This window comes from Leucopleurus acutus, assembly GCF_964270905.1.
Source record: "Leucopleurus acutus genome assembly, chromosome: 20".
In the NCBI taxonomy this organism is placed as follows: Eukaryota; Metazoa; Chordata; class Mammalia; order Artiodactyla; family Delphinidae; genus Leucopleurus; species Leucopleurus acutus.
In genome coordinates this window covers 30,470,700-30,483,931 of record NC_139162.1, presented here as the reverse complement: position 1 = coordinate 30,483,931, position 13,232 = coordinate 30,470,700, and the positions used below count along the sequence as shown (strand labels likewise).

General features: G+C 44.6%; 1 protein-coding gene across 1 annotated transcript in view; it reads left to right on the top strand.

Annotated features, from left to right (window-relative positions):
- FTO (FTO alpha-ketoglutarate dependent dioxygenase) overlaps positions 1–12,492 on the top strand; it is a 379,775-nt gene extending 367,283 nt beyond the window's left edge. Inside the window, exon 9 of the mRNA XM_082862799.1 lies at positions 11,866–12,492. Coding sequence (XP_082718925.1) covers positions 11,866–12,019 — 154 coding nt within the window. The 3' untranslated portion in view covers positions 12,020–12,492. The remainder of the gene's footprint in view (positions 1–11,865) is intronic.
- The last annotated feature ends 740 nt before the right edge of the window (positions 12,493–13,232 follow it).

Below are 13,232 nucleotides of genomic sequence, written 5' to 3'. Positions count from 1 at the left end.
TTATGTTTAAGTGGTGACCTGAAGTAATAGGGGAGTGAGCCACATGGATATCTTAGGGCAAGAGTGTTCAAGGCTGAAGAAACAGCAGGTATTCGAGCGCTCTGGAATACCTTTGCCTGTTCAAGGAAGAGCAAATCAGCCAATACGACTGGAACAAAGTGAGTAATGGGACAAGTGGAAGGAGAGGCCAGAGGATGGGGGATGACCGGGGCGGGGAAGCCGTAGGTCACGAAGCGACTTGTGGACTATTGTAAGAATTTTGACTTGGACTCGGTCTTTAAACGGGTGCAAAGCAGAAATTCTTCAGAAGACTGGGATGCCCTTGATCAATTGACATTCTGCTTTGACCCACCATTTTCTCTCTAATTCCTCATTTGGACTGCCCCCCACCCCTTTGGTTTGCGGCTCCACCAAGTGTTCTTTGTAAGTGCTCTTGACCTATTAGTGAATGTTCTTAAAGGAGAGAAAAGAAACAAAGGGCCAGTAGCTTCGTGTTCTGTATAAGGTTAAAATAAACTTGGGAGATGCTTCCCGGCATCCAAAAACCAATTAAGCAGGTTACTTGGAAGTATTTCTAAAAACAGCAGCACAGTGGAAACAGACTGACAGGTGAGCAGATGGGAGGACCATCGACTCAAACTTATTTCACAGCTTACAGCTCAAATGAGCGTTCCAAAGTCAGAACAGCTGGCCTTTTATTCGGTAAGCCACTGTCCTTTGCTTTGCTCGTCTCAAGAGTAGGAATGGATTTTGCTCCAGTGGAAGTTTGTCCATCGGTCTTTGACTTTGCAGGGGAAAATCCTTTGTAGAAAACAAGCTCTTGATGTAAATCAGATTTCTCTGTAACGTCTGCTTCTTTCATGGGTTATGAAGTTTCTGGATTCTGGAAATCGATGGCGTTGGCCTCTTAGCTTTCATTTTCATAACCGTATTCATTACCTCTGTGCCTACTGTTATCTGATTCTGAGTAAATGGAATTTAACCAAGTAATCAAAAAGCAAAAGTCTTCAGGTTTGCAAGAAGAAACATTTTTTTAAATGGTATAGTGCATCTGAAAATCACAGCTGCCTTGAATTTCTGATTGTAAGTTATTCTGGAATCTTTCTGAAGTTTGAGACTGTCCTGTGCAAACTTTGCTTAAGTTTCAAGCAACAGGGAAGTCACGAAATTTGGAAAGGGTTATCTTTTGTCAATCATGGTCCTTTGTGGGGTACTGTGCTGACAGAGGATGGAGGAGAGACCGTATTCTATGGCTGAAAGGAGGGCTTGATACTACCCAGTGGGGATTTTGTTCCAATAATTGCATCAAATTGGACCTTCTGCCATGTTGCAGGTATAGCATTAATATTACTCATTAAGTCATATGCCTGTATGCTTCCCTCCCAACGGCAGAGGCACTGGCAGAATATATTTTCTTCCAAAGTGTTTGTTTTCATTGTTGCCCTTTAAAAATAATGAGTTCATTCTATTCCCTTGCAAGGAAAGTTACTCTAGACTGCTTTGAAATTGTATATCTTTTGTTGAGCACCTTTCTGCAGTGGTTCCATAGCTTTGTGTGCTGGGGAACCCAACCCGGCCTCTCTTAAAACTCCCAACCAAGCTGCCTCAGACTTGATTCATATAATCGTCCAGCCGATTTGACCTTTATATTGTTACCCTTGGCCAGGTAGAAGTCATGCAAGTTTCAGATGACCCTATCATGTGACCAGAGATCAAAGGTCAGCAGCTCCTAAATGTTCAGCTGTCAAGGTAGCCCATTCATCACTCTCATTATGTAACTGACAAGCTGACAAATGAACCTGGGGATAAAATTGTTCTCAACTCTTTACCTCCTGGATTTACACCCCCGTGTTGGGCCAAGCAGTCTCCAATGTTAAGTGGTTCCACGGGCCTGCTGGAGTCCCTGAAGTAGGGGGAGGGACTCCAGGAGTACTGTTCTCTGTGTCAGACCTTGTGAAGTCACCAGTTACCTACTTAGGGAGCCACGTTGCAGGTCTACAAGAACTGACCCTGAGCCTGGTGTCCTCTGAAAGGGAGGTGAGTTTAATGTGAGTCCTCTGTGGACCCAAAGACACCCACGTGTCCCCCCCACCCACCCACATACCACCTTCAGCATCTTTGTGGTCCTTTGTGGCAGGTTAAGATGGTGCATGTTTTCGCAAACTGGCTCAGTCTGAAGAGTCACGTGTGAAAATTCACATGGACAGGACCCTCCTCCCGGGAGTCTAGCTTGGGGCTAGGTGCCTTTGGAAAACTGTTTATAACCAGGACCCAAACTGATTCTCTTGATGTCTGTATTTTGGAACAGTACAAAGAGCTTGAGATTAGGAATCAGACAATTTTGCCAAATCCTGACTCTATCCTTTCTTTAGCTGTGAATTGGACAAGCTATTTAATCTTCTGGACCTCCATTTTCCATTTGAGGACATACGTTTAATTAGAAGACTTATACGGTGCCTGACACTTAGTAGATATGATGGGCTATTTTTAATGTTTCTATCAGCATTATTACTATTCCTTTGGTCTGAGAGGAGATGTCATCAGGGAGGTATTGGCACGAGAGAATTGCTTTATAGTATATCCCATAGCAACAAAAACCTCTGAAAAACTTATAAGGGCAGAACAGTAAGGAGATGTGAGAATTACACAGTATAATTACGTAGGTTGGGAAGAAACCCTAAAGAAGGCAGCAGATGGTACAGTAGAAGGGAGAAGGGCATGGCATCCCCCTGGACCCCGAAAGAAAGAACAGAGATGCCTATAAGCCATTCTGTTACCAAAAAGTGTCCCTGATTTTTAGACCAGTAAGAGGTCTTGTGACCTTGTCTCTTCATCTCTTGACCCCTTGGAAGTACTATCTGAGCACCTTACCCCTCCCCCAGGGGCCTCTCTTCTCTGGTGGAGTCTTTGCCACAGGTCAGAGGAGCTATTAGCAGTGACCTGGAGTGGGACAAAGCCCTGCTTCCATATGCTAGGAGGACAGGGAACCCTGGTCAAAGGAAATTCCTTCTTGGATCCCAAGTAGGAACTCTAAATGTTCATTTTCCTCAAACAAAACCAGACACCCTGCTATTCGTGGCCACTGGGCTATATAATATATTAATATTATATTTCAGAGAAATGATAGGTAATACTGGTGTTGAGGAGAAGAATTAGGAGCGATGAGAACCATTATTTACATGGAAAATGGTGAGTTCCAAACAAATGTGGAGAGCACAGTTATTTGCAGCAGCTGGGCTTGGCCTGGGCTATTCTCTGTGCTACTCCCCTCTCCTCCCAGTGAGGGAACAGTATAGGTTCACAGTAGGTACTCCACAAGCATGCTGATTGATTGACTGAGATCTAGACAGCAGGGTTTATCCAGACTGAACAGCACAATGATTTCTTGCAAAATGGCTGGTTATCCAGATGGCTGAATGGCATTATCCTGGTATTCAAAAGCATTTGGGGGATATTTGGCTTTTAGAGCAGCTAAGCAAGCTCTTCTATCAGGCTTCTCCCTTCTTCCCTGAAATGTGAAGCCAAAAGTAGATTTTTAAATAACCAGAAGTTAAGTCGAGTCAAGCTTCTCGAGTGGTCATGGCTGAAAAAATAGTACCTGCTAAAAAGGTATATTGACCCACCCCATCCCCCCCAAAAAGAGCTGACCCACGGGCCAAAGTGTGGCTTTTCCTCACTCTGATGTGTGTTGACTTTACTGATCTGAGAACATTAACATGTGAGTCAGAGGCAAGAGGTTAAAAGCCTTTGAAAGAGAAAGTGAGAGTGTCCTTTGTTGGACCTCACTCAGGAGTTGGTTTTGCTTAGTGGTTCTGCAGTAGGTAAACTGAGTTATACACATCAAACAAGCTGATTTCATACAACCACCTTAGTCAAAGTAGACCATCGTGATTCGTATGACAGGGCAGCTCTTTCTTTGTCAAGTTGTCCACAGAGCCATGATGGCAGTAACACAAAGTCCAAGAAGACAAATGATAAATTCATTCACTCACTCTTCTCTTTTCAAAGCATTTAAAGTCTCAAGGGTAGATGATTATAAACAGGTCTGCATGCTCGCCTCACCTCTAAGACAGATTATTTGGAACAAAGTCTGGTGAGACCATGAAAAACAGTACAATGGAGTAGCCTCTTACTCCAAGTGAGATTTGAAATGTGGTGTTTAATGTAGACATCATGGAGAGTCAGAATTATTCATGGAATCCCTTAAATGGTACATAAAGTACTATTAGGGAGTTAGATCCCGTGTTATATGAAAAAATACTTCTTTTTTATATATATAAATTTACTTATTTTTGGCTGCATTGTGTCTTCATTGCTGCGTGCGGGTTTTCTCTAGTTGTGGTGAGCGGGGGCTACTCTTCGTTGCGGTGCATGGGCTTCTTGTTGCGGAGCACAGGCTCTAGGCACATGGGCTTCAGTAGTTGCAGTGCATGGGCTCAGTAGTGGTGGCGCACGGGCTTAGTTGCTCCGTGGCATGTGGGATTTTCCTGGACCAGGGCTCGAACTCGTGTCCCCTGCATTGGCAGGTGGATTCTTAACCACTGTGCCACCAGGGAAGCCCCAATACTTCTCTTTTAAATATTGGAATAACTCTGTGTGGCAAGATGCCACGATTTTACTGGGCCCAGAGAAACTAAGAACGGAGAACATGCAGGTCCCACATTGGAAGCCCATTGAGATTGTTGCCCCTTTACATCATTATTTCCCACTTTCTTCATGCTGGTCCTGGCAGTTGCGTTTTGCAGGTTAAACGTAGATTTGATGTGATATCACATCAGGGTTTTCTACTTGAGTGAAGCCTCTTAAGCCTTGGTGCTGGTTTACACCGTTTGAGGGACTGTATTGTGATGTGGCTGATACCCTAAAACAGCCTTCTGTTTGACATGAACCAGGATGACAGTCAACTCCTCACTGTAAGTGAAAATTCCAGAAAAAAACTCTGACTTGGAGAAGACTGGATATTTTCTGATGAAGTTGTGAGTCTAAATTGCTCTAGTCTTTTGGGACTTTCCTGGCGGTCCAGTGGTTAAGACTTCGCCTTCCAATGCTGGGAGTGTGGGTTCGATCCCTGGTCAGGGAACTAAGATCCCACATGCCTCGTGGCCAAAAAACCAAAACATAAAAAACAGAAGCAATATTGTAACAAATTCAATAAAGACTTTTAAAATGGTCCACATCAAAAAAAAAATCTTAAAAAGGAAGTGTGATGTCTTTCACACTTATTTTTTTTAATGCATTCTTTTTAAGGGCTGTGTGATATTTCATTATCTGGTTGCACATAGTTTATTCTTTTTTTTTTCACACTTACTTTTAAGCATTACACACCCCCAGCCAATGTTGCCTAATCTGCTGTGTTTTAAAAATAGAACTTGTGTCACATAGGAAAGGGCTACATTTGTGCAGTAGTCTACATATTTTAAAAGGCTTTTATATTTTTATATACATTATTTAATTTTTATCTTCACAAAGTCCAGTGAACCAGGGAAACATGAACTTCGTATAACAGTTGAGGAAAGTAAGAGGTTGGGAGATTTTTCTCAGGGTCACTCCAGGAATACAGTTGACCCTTGAGTAAATTTGAACTAAGAAGGTCCCCTTATACATGGGGTTTTTTTCAATAAATATAGTCAGCCCTCTGTATCTGTGGATACAGAACCCAAGGATACGGAGGGCCAACTGGAAGGGATTTGAGCATCCACGGATTTTGGTATGCAAACTGGGGGTCCTGGCACGAGTCCCCTGAAAATACTGGGGGATGACTGTATAATTAGAAGTAGTTTATGCTCTTAAAAGATGAAGATGTATCTTTTACTTCTATAGATGATAGATGCTTACGCTATGAGAACCTCAGAGTCATTAGAATGAAGAGAAAGTTTTGTCAGTCATTTGCTGTAATTATTGTCACAGGAACATGAAAAATAAAGCATTTTGCTCCTTTCTTTCCCCGGAAATGGTTTGGAATCTCCTGAATATCTACGTTTGGCAAGAATAGCTAAGTAATCAGGGGATAGCACCCATTTTGGTCCAAATGGGAATCCATGAGAAAGATGGAATGTGGTGGAAAGAACAGCCAGCCAGATGTCCAGGGTCTGCGCAGCCCCGCTCTCCCACCTGCCATTGGATTAACCTGGGGAAAGGCAGCCCTCACGTCAAATGTGGTTCAGATACCTACCTCCCCATCTCTCTCAGGTTATTGTGAAAATTGAATAAATCAGTGCTTGCATATTAAGATTCTTCGGGACGCTTAAACAATGTACAGAATGTACTTATTTTAATCAGGAGTTACTCTCTTCTTTCACATTAAAGAATTCTCTTTTAGGAGTTCAATTTTTTTGTCTCCTCAATGGCCTGTGCTTGGTAATATTTCTCCATCAAGTTCTAGTTTTTTGTACTTTTTTAAAAAATTTATTTATTTTTATTTTTGGCTATGTTGGGACTTCGTTTCTGTGGGAGGGCTTTCTCCAGTTGCGGCGAGCGGGGGCCACTCTTCATCGCGGTGCGCGGGCCTCTCACTGTCGCGGCCTCTCTTGTTGCGGAGCACAGGCTCCAGACGCGCAGGCTCAGTAGTTGTGGCTCACGGGCCCAGCTGCTCCGCGGCATGTGGGATCTTCCCAGACCAGGGCTCAGAACCCGTGTCCCCTGCACTAGCAGGCAGACTCTCAACCACTGCGCCACCAGGGAAGCACTACTTTTTTTTTTTTTTTAACGCTTGTTTATCCCAATGAATCTTTTAGCAGGAACCATTTCTCCCCAAATCTTTATCATTTCATCAAGAGTAATGGAAATGTTACCTGTCCTTCTTTATTTGTTGCAAAATTTAGGGGCGAGGAGGAAGACCGTACATGTTTTCTAAAATCGATGGCCAGCACATTACTGTAAAACCTATTGATTAAAAACACAAAGTATAATGTTAGTCATTTAGTCTGTGAAGTGATGCAATAAGGGAAGAAATTTATTCTCTGGCTCTCGCATTAACCTTTCATTGACTACTTGCATACCCATAATTAGCACACACTTTAGCTAAAGTGGTTAATTTCAGCATGGCGACCAGTGTTCACTAATGTAGCTGCGGTCCTCATCCTCCAAATGTAAGTGTAGCCCTGGGGGAATCAGCAGGCAGTGGGGCCCTGCGTGAGTTACACCTGGGAGAGGAGAGGAGGGGAACCTCTGGACAGTCGGCTGACAGGCCAGCCGACGTGACACCTTTCAACTGCTTCCTGTTACGTCACTAGGTCATTCAGGGAGAACCACTCCCAAGTAGCAAGAGTTTTGAGGGTAGCTACAGAGTCCTTTGAATTGAAATAATGTGAATTTGGGAGGGAGAGAGATGAAGCATATATTATTTTCCATAGCTCCCCTTGCAATGCCGCATAAAAGGAACAGGGTTTTCTGAGTAGATCTGAGTTTATTTGTTAACCCTTTAGGATGGGAGTAGAGAGCACAAGGTTGAAAGGGGAAACTGTAGCTTCCTTACTGTTTAGCTGAGTTTCTTACTGTTTGTCTGGGCTCAGAATGATCTGCTATCCTTGATAAAGAAATTTTTAGGGAAATTTTTTTAACTTTCTTTAGAAAGGTCATCCAGCTCTGGTCATTAAAACTGGCTTATTTTTATTTTATTTTATTATTATTTTTTTTTTGCGGTACACGGGCCTCTCACCGTTGTGGTCTCTCCCGTTGTGGAGCACAGGTTCCGGACGCGCAGGCTCAGCGGCCATGGCTCACGGGCCCAGCCGCTCCGCGGCATGTGGGATCTTCCCGGACTGGGGCACAAACCCGTGTCCCCTGCATTGGCAGGCAGACCCTCAACCACTGCGCCACCAGGGAAGCCCTGGCTTATTTTTGCACAAAGGCCAGTGTGGATGACACCAGCGCACTCTTGTTTTCTGGGTAGAAATTTGTCCCCGATGGAAATATTATTGGAATCGAAAACAAAAGCCAGGGATTTCATGCTTTCACACGATCTCTGCACTGTATCAGCAGCATCTCAGTTTGGAGAGAGGACCATCAACATGCGCCTGGCAGGCAGGGCCACTGCAGTGGATGTTGTAGAAGGCAGGAGGGCACCGAGGGGTGGGACGCATGGCCGGCATATCAGCCAGGACTCTTTGGGTCGCAAGTGACAGAAAAACCGAACTCAAACAATAACAAGCTCGTGCAACTGAAAAAGTCTAGGCATACGTAGCTTCAGGTGAGACTCAATCCAGCTACTCAAACCGTATCACCCAGGACCCAGCCCCTTGCTGCATGGTAGCAAAATGACTATGGTGGTTCCAGATCACATATCCTAATAGTTCCCAGGCCAGGCGATAAGAAAGCCTTTTCCCTTAGTTCCCAGACCAGTCCTTTGATGTACTCTCTCAGTCTTGCCCTGGAGAGGGTCACGTGCCTCCTCTAACCTCCTCCCTGTGGCTGGGAGAGTAGGATGTGCTGATTAGATCAAACCAGTCAAGGCTCTTCCCTGGCTGTAGAGGTGGAGCCAATCTCACTCAAACCACGTGGCCAAGCATAGGGATGGGACGGATTCCCCACAGGAAACTTAGAATCTTCTTTGTGGGAAACTTGGGAAAAGACACAAGACAGCCAGTGCCCACCACCATCAGGACTCCTAAAACATTTCCTAAGAGAACTCAGGGCCCCTTGATTTGGTGAGAGCTACAGAGTGTGCGTGCTGAGAAACAATCCAACTTTATTTCCGAGAGATGCCAAGTCAACCTGAAACAACTGCCGCTCAGTCCGTCCAACGACAGCACCTGTTATGAATTCTGGGTCTTCAGGAGCAACTGCTAAGTCTTTCTGAATCTGAGCATTTTAGCCTGTCACTGGAGAGTTGTAGCAGCTTGAATACATAAGCCTCAGCGTCCTGGAATGTCACATTGTGATGGGATTCAGCCCCAGGCTCAATCTGCTTCAAGCCAGGAAGAGCTGCTTCTGGATCTCCAGAGCTGCCCCCAGTCCAGAGGCCACCCAGTCAGTTAGCTGAAGGGAGGGGACAGTCACAGGTACGATAGGCAGCCCTCTTGTTGGCATCTCCCATTGTCGCTGGCACTCGTAGTAGAAGTAACGATAGCAACAATAGTATTTAATAATTATTGAGGGCTCCCTATGTGCCAGGCACTGTGCTAAGTACTTCTCATGTGTTAATCCATTTAACCTCCACAACAAGCCCATAAGTCATGTACTGTCATCATCATCGCCGTCATCAGTATTCCCACATGACAAGTAAGAAACTGAGGCTTGGTGAGGTTAAGAAGCTTGCCCAAGATGTCATGCCCCAGGGAAGCAGCAGCTCCTGGTGTCCGGAGAACGTCTTTACCACTGTGCTTCCCCATCTTAGGAAATTAAGATGGAAGAGAGGCAAAATGAGGGAATTGAGCAGGAGAAATTGAAACCTAAAGGGAGATACGCCTTCAAGTCCTTCTCAAGGCTTTTCTTTTTCAGTCCCCCCATCCGGCATGATGTTGAATTGGACAATGTGCTTTGAGTTGGGGGCGACTGTGCTTCCTTGCAGGTGAAGGCATTACCTCAACAGCAAGCCCTCTGTGGGGCGCAGTCGTGACCATTGAGAAACTGGCGAGGAGCGCTGGGCATTAAAGGAAGAGCTTTAAAGTGATCTTGAAAGACCTGAATTAAGGCCCTGAAGAGACCAAACAAGGGGTTCTAGCTCTAGCCCAGAGGGAAGCAGTGGGTACGCACAGCTCCTAGCCTCTCAGGGCCGGCATGAGAAGGAGGTAGTACCCACACCGGCCAGTCCTTCCATGGGAAGAACAGTAGAAAATCAGAGCAACTTCACCCAAAAGAAAACTGGGTGGGCTTGGGAAGCTTGTACAATACAAGTGTAAGCGAACTTCTGCAGCAGGTGTTACCATTTTTAATACTTTCTCAAAATGAGGGGGGCAAAACCCGCTGCCAGGTGAAAAAGCATCTCTGTTGACTTTTGACAAACCTTATGCTGTTCGAGGTGGATCAGCACTTATCACAGCCCTTTAATCTGCCAACCAGGGTAGTGTGTGCACAGATCGTTTACCCGCCGTGCGATGGAAAGGCTCAATTTGGAATAACTCTCCCTACCTGGTAAATTGAGCCTTACCCTCTGCTTCTGAGGCAGAGAGAAAGAACAATTTAAAAAGCTTTGCAGAGTTCCTTTGTAATTAGTCGCAGCTTCCTTTGAATATTAATTTCCCCCAGCCCTTTCATGTGATTTAGAGACTGTCTCTAGAACTGCAGAGATGCACCCACTGCAGTGAGGGGCAACATCTCAAACACCTATTATTATTAAGTACTCTGCAGAACGTGCCTCTGTTCTTCAGTTCTGTGTGGGCTTATCAGTGCAAACAGTTTAATATTTATGCTAAGAGGATTGTCAAAAGCAGCTTCTGTTGCTTTAATTCTTGTTTTAAATAAATAATGAGAACATTTAAACACATTACTCTTCTTGGGGCCCTGAGGTCAGCTAATCTTATTATTTATGAAGTGATGTGCTACATAATAGTACTTAGTGCATGTTAACAGACGCTATTATCAGGGCCCGATGCGGAGAGCTGAAGATATATTGGAATGTTATGTGTAATGTACGACGGATTGAGTGCACAGGATGCCAGGATAGCAATTAACCACCCGAGAAAATAGGTGTAAAGTTGAAGTATGTTTTCCCATGGGGATCCCCTCACCATTAATAATTCCCCAGAGGAGAAGATGTCCTTTAGTTAGGAGCCTGCTCGACCATCAGGCTTGGAAATAGGTCCAGGATGGTCCATTCTTTGATCTCTTCATCATAGTTAGTCCTACACGGAAGACAGAGGATGGGTAGGACCCCTTTTTAATTGATTTAGAGAACAATGCCAAGAAGGTCAGGTGGGGTGGGGAAGGACCACGCAGCTCTCCCAGATGTACTCAGAGTATTTCTTTTTGGTGCATGCACTGTCACCGCCACGTGCTCCAAGAGAGTAGAGAAACTGTTCGTTTCTTATTGCAATTTGTGTTTTCTTCTGTTTGATCATCACTTTTCAGATACGTAAAGCCAAAGCCACTGAGTTTTCCCAGACCAATTTCCAGTAAGCTGTGGTCTTTCGGCAAGGTAGATGCCTGCCAGGGTGCGATGACGTCGCCCCAACTTTTTTCCTACGAGGCTATAATTTAGTTGCGTATGATAATTAATTTCTCTACTATTGATGAATAATCCATTCAATAAAAACCGTGATTTAAGTGTTTTCCTTAGGGAGTCACTCTTGCTAGCCTCTTAATTTAATTTTGTGGAAGTTTTCTCCACCTATTCATCAGTGGAAATGATTATTAACCTCTATTTGCATATATCCTTATAAATCGGTCTCTCCTTGGAGTGCCTTTTTTCTGAGCACAGCAGGCTGGGACACTTGTAAATCTCTGGGATCTCCAAAGTCAATCCCGGTCTGTAATATTGTTTAATCTATTCTTGGAAGTTTTAATGCAGTAAATTCAATTTAATCTTTCCCAGTAATCTAGTAATACATGGAAATCCCGCAAACAGTTAAATCTGATAATGGCTTAATCACACACTTTAAATAACAGTCGAGATAATGAAAAAATAATTCACCATTTTAAAGGCAGAGTAACTGAATTTCCCCGATGATTGACTTCTACAAAGCCATTAGAGGTAATACAGATCTGGGCATTGGAAAAAATAAAGAAGTTCCAGCACCATAAGGAACAATTCTTCCTTCTTATAAACACACCTGCTTTCTGCCGCCCAAACTCACCCTTGTGTATCATCACCACCGTCATAGCGGATCGTCACTGGGGCATGTGGCAAGGTCGCCCCAAGTTGCCCATGAGTTTGGATCTTCCAGGCATTTCCTCCCAGGGGTAAACTGCCTGTTCTTCCTCTTTCAGGTGCCAGTCCCGAATTGCCCGAACTCTACCCGCGGATCAGAAGCCAGAGTGCCGGCCGTATTGGGAAAAGGACGATCCCTCGATGCCTCTGCCGTTTGATCTCACAGATATCATTTCCGAACTCAGGGGTCTGCTTCTGGAAGCCAGACCCTAGAGAAGGAGCACAAGTCTTAGGTGGAGGAGCAAAGGCTGTCTTTGACTTCTCTCCTCCAACCTTGTCATGGGCTTAGGCAAGGGGATTATGGGTAGACTGGGCCTTGGGATTGTAGACCCTGGGTCCCAGTTGGAAACAGCTAGGGAACGGAGCCCATGAATATTAAAATGTTTAAAAGTGACACAGCGTTACAGTGATTTGGTATTAAACAAGAACCTCCAACCCCCAAGGCTGTCCCCCACTTGGATTTTTAATGTGAGCCATTCCACTCCCAAGGCCTGGGAAGCGACCAAGGTGAGCCTGGCCTGTGGCAAAACCTAACCTACTTTCCTCCTTCCCAAAGCTTTGCAGAGACTCTGCAGGGGATGGCTCTCGGGTCGTCTAGGGGAAGACCGAATTTAGAGACGTTTAGCCCATTTTCTCACCACACCCTTTAGAGGCTGTGCTGTTCAGTATGGTAGCCACTAGGTAGATGGGGCTCCTTAAATTTAAATTCCATTTTAATCGTAATTAAAAATTCAGTTCCTCAGTTGCACGAGCCACATTTCAAGTGCTTAGTAGCTATGTGTGGCTAGTGACTGCTGTGTTGGACACAGAACATTTTCATCATTGTAGAAAGCCCTCCCAGACAGCACTTCTATCAAAAGTTTGAGAGCGGGAGATTCTGTTTTCCCGTTCTCTGTAGCTGCTCTCCCCACAGGCGAAATAAGTTAAAAGAGAAATGCCTCGTTGAAGAGTAGCCTCTTTCCCTTCTCTAGGACAGCCTGGGTTATGAGCCCTGTACTCTGCACATAAGAATGGAGCAGTGTTGAAGATTAAAATGAAGTTGACATCCTGTCTTTAGGAAGTTTCCCTGATCTAATGAAAGAGACAAAGTCCTGTTTACATTGCTTCCTGATTTTAGCCAGCATACTACACGTTGTTTTATAATTCGCCCGTTCGCACATAACGATGGGTAGAATTGAGGCTTGAAGAACCCTAGTGCCCATCCTGATGATGTCAGGGCACCAGAGAGACGATGAAGAGGTTAAAACTTGGGCTTTGGTTTTCGAGTGCCTGGATCTAAATGCCCAGTAGCTTGTGACTTTCGGTGTATTACTGTGCCTTGGTTTTCTCATCTGTATAATGGGGATACTATAGGCACCAACTCATAAGGCGAAGATGAAATGAAATAACTTAGCTGCAGACTTAGAACAATATCTGACACATAGTT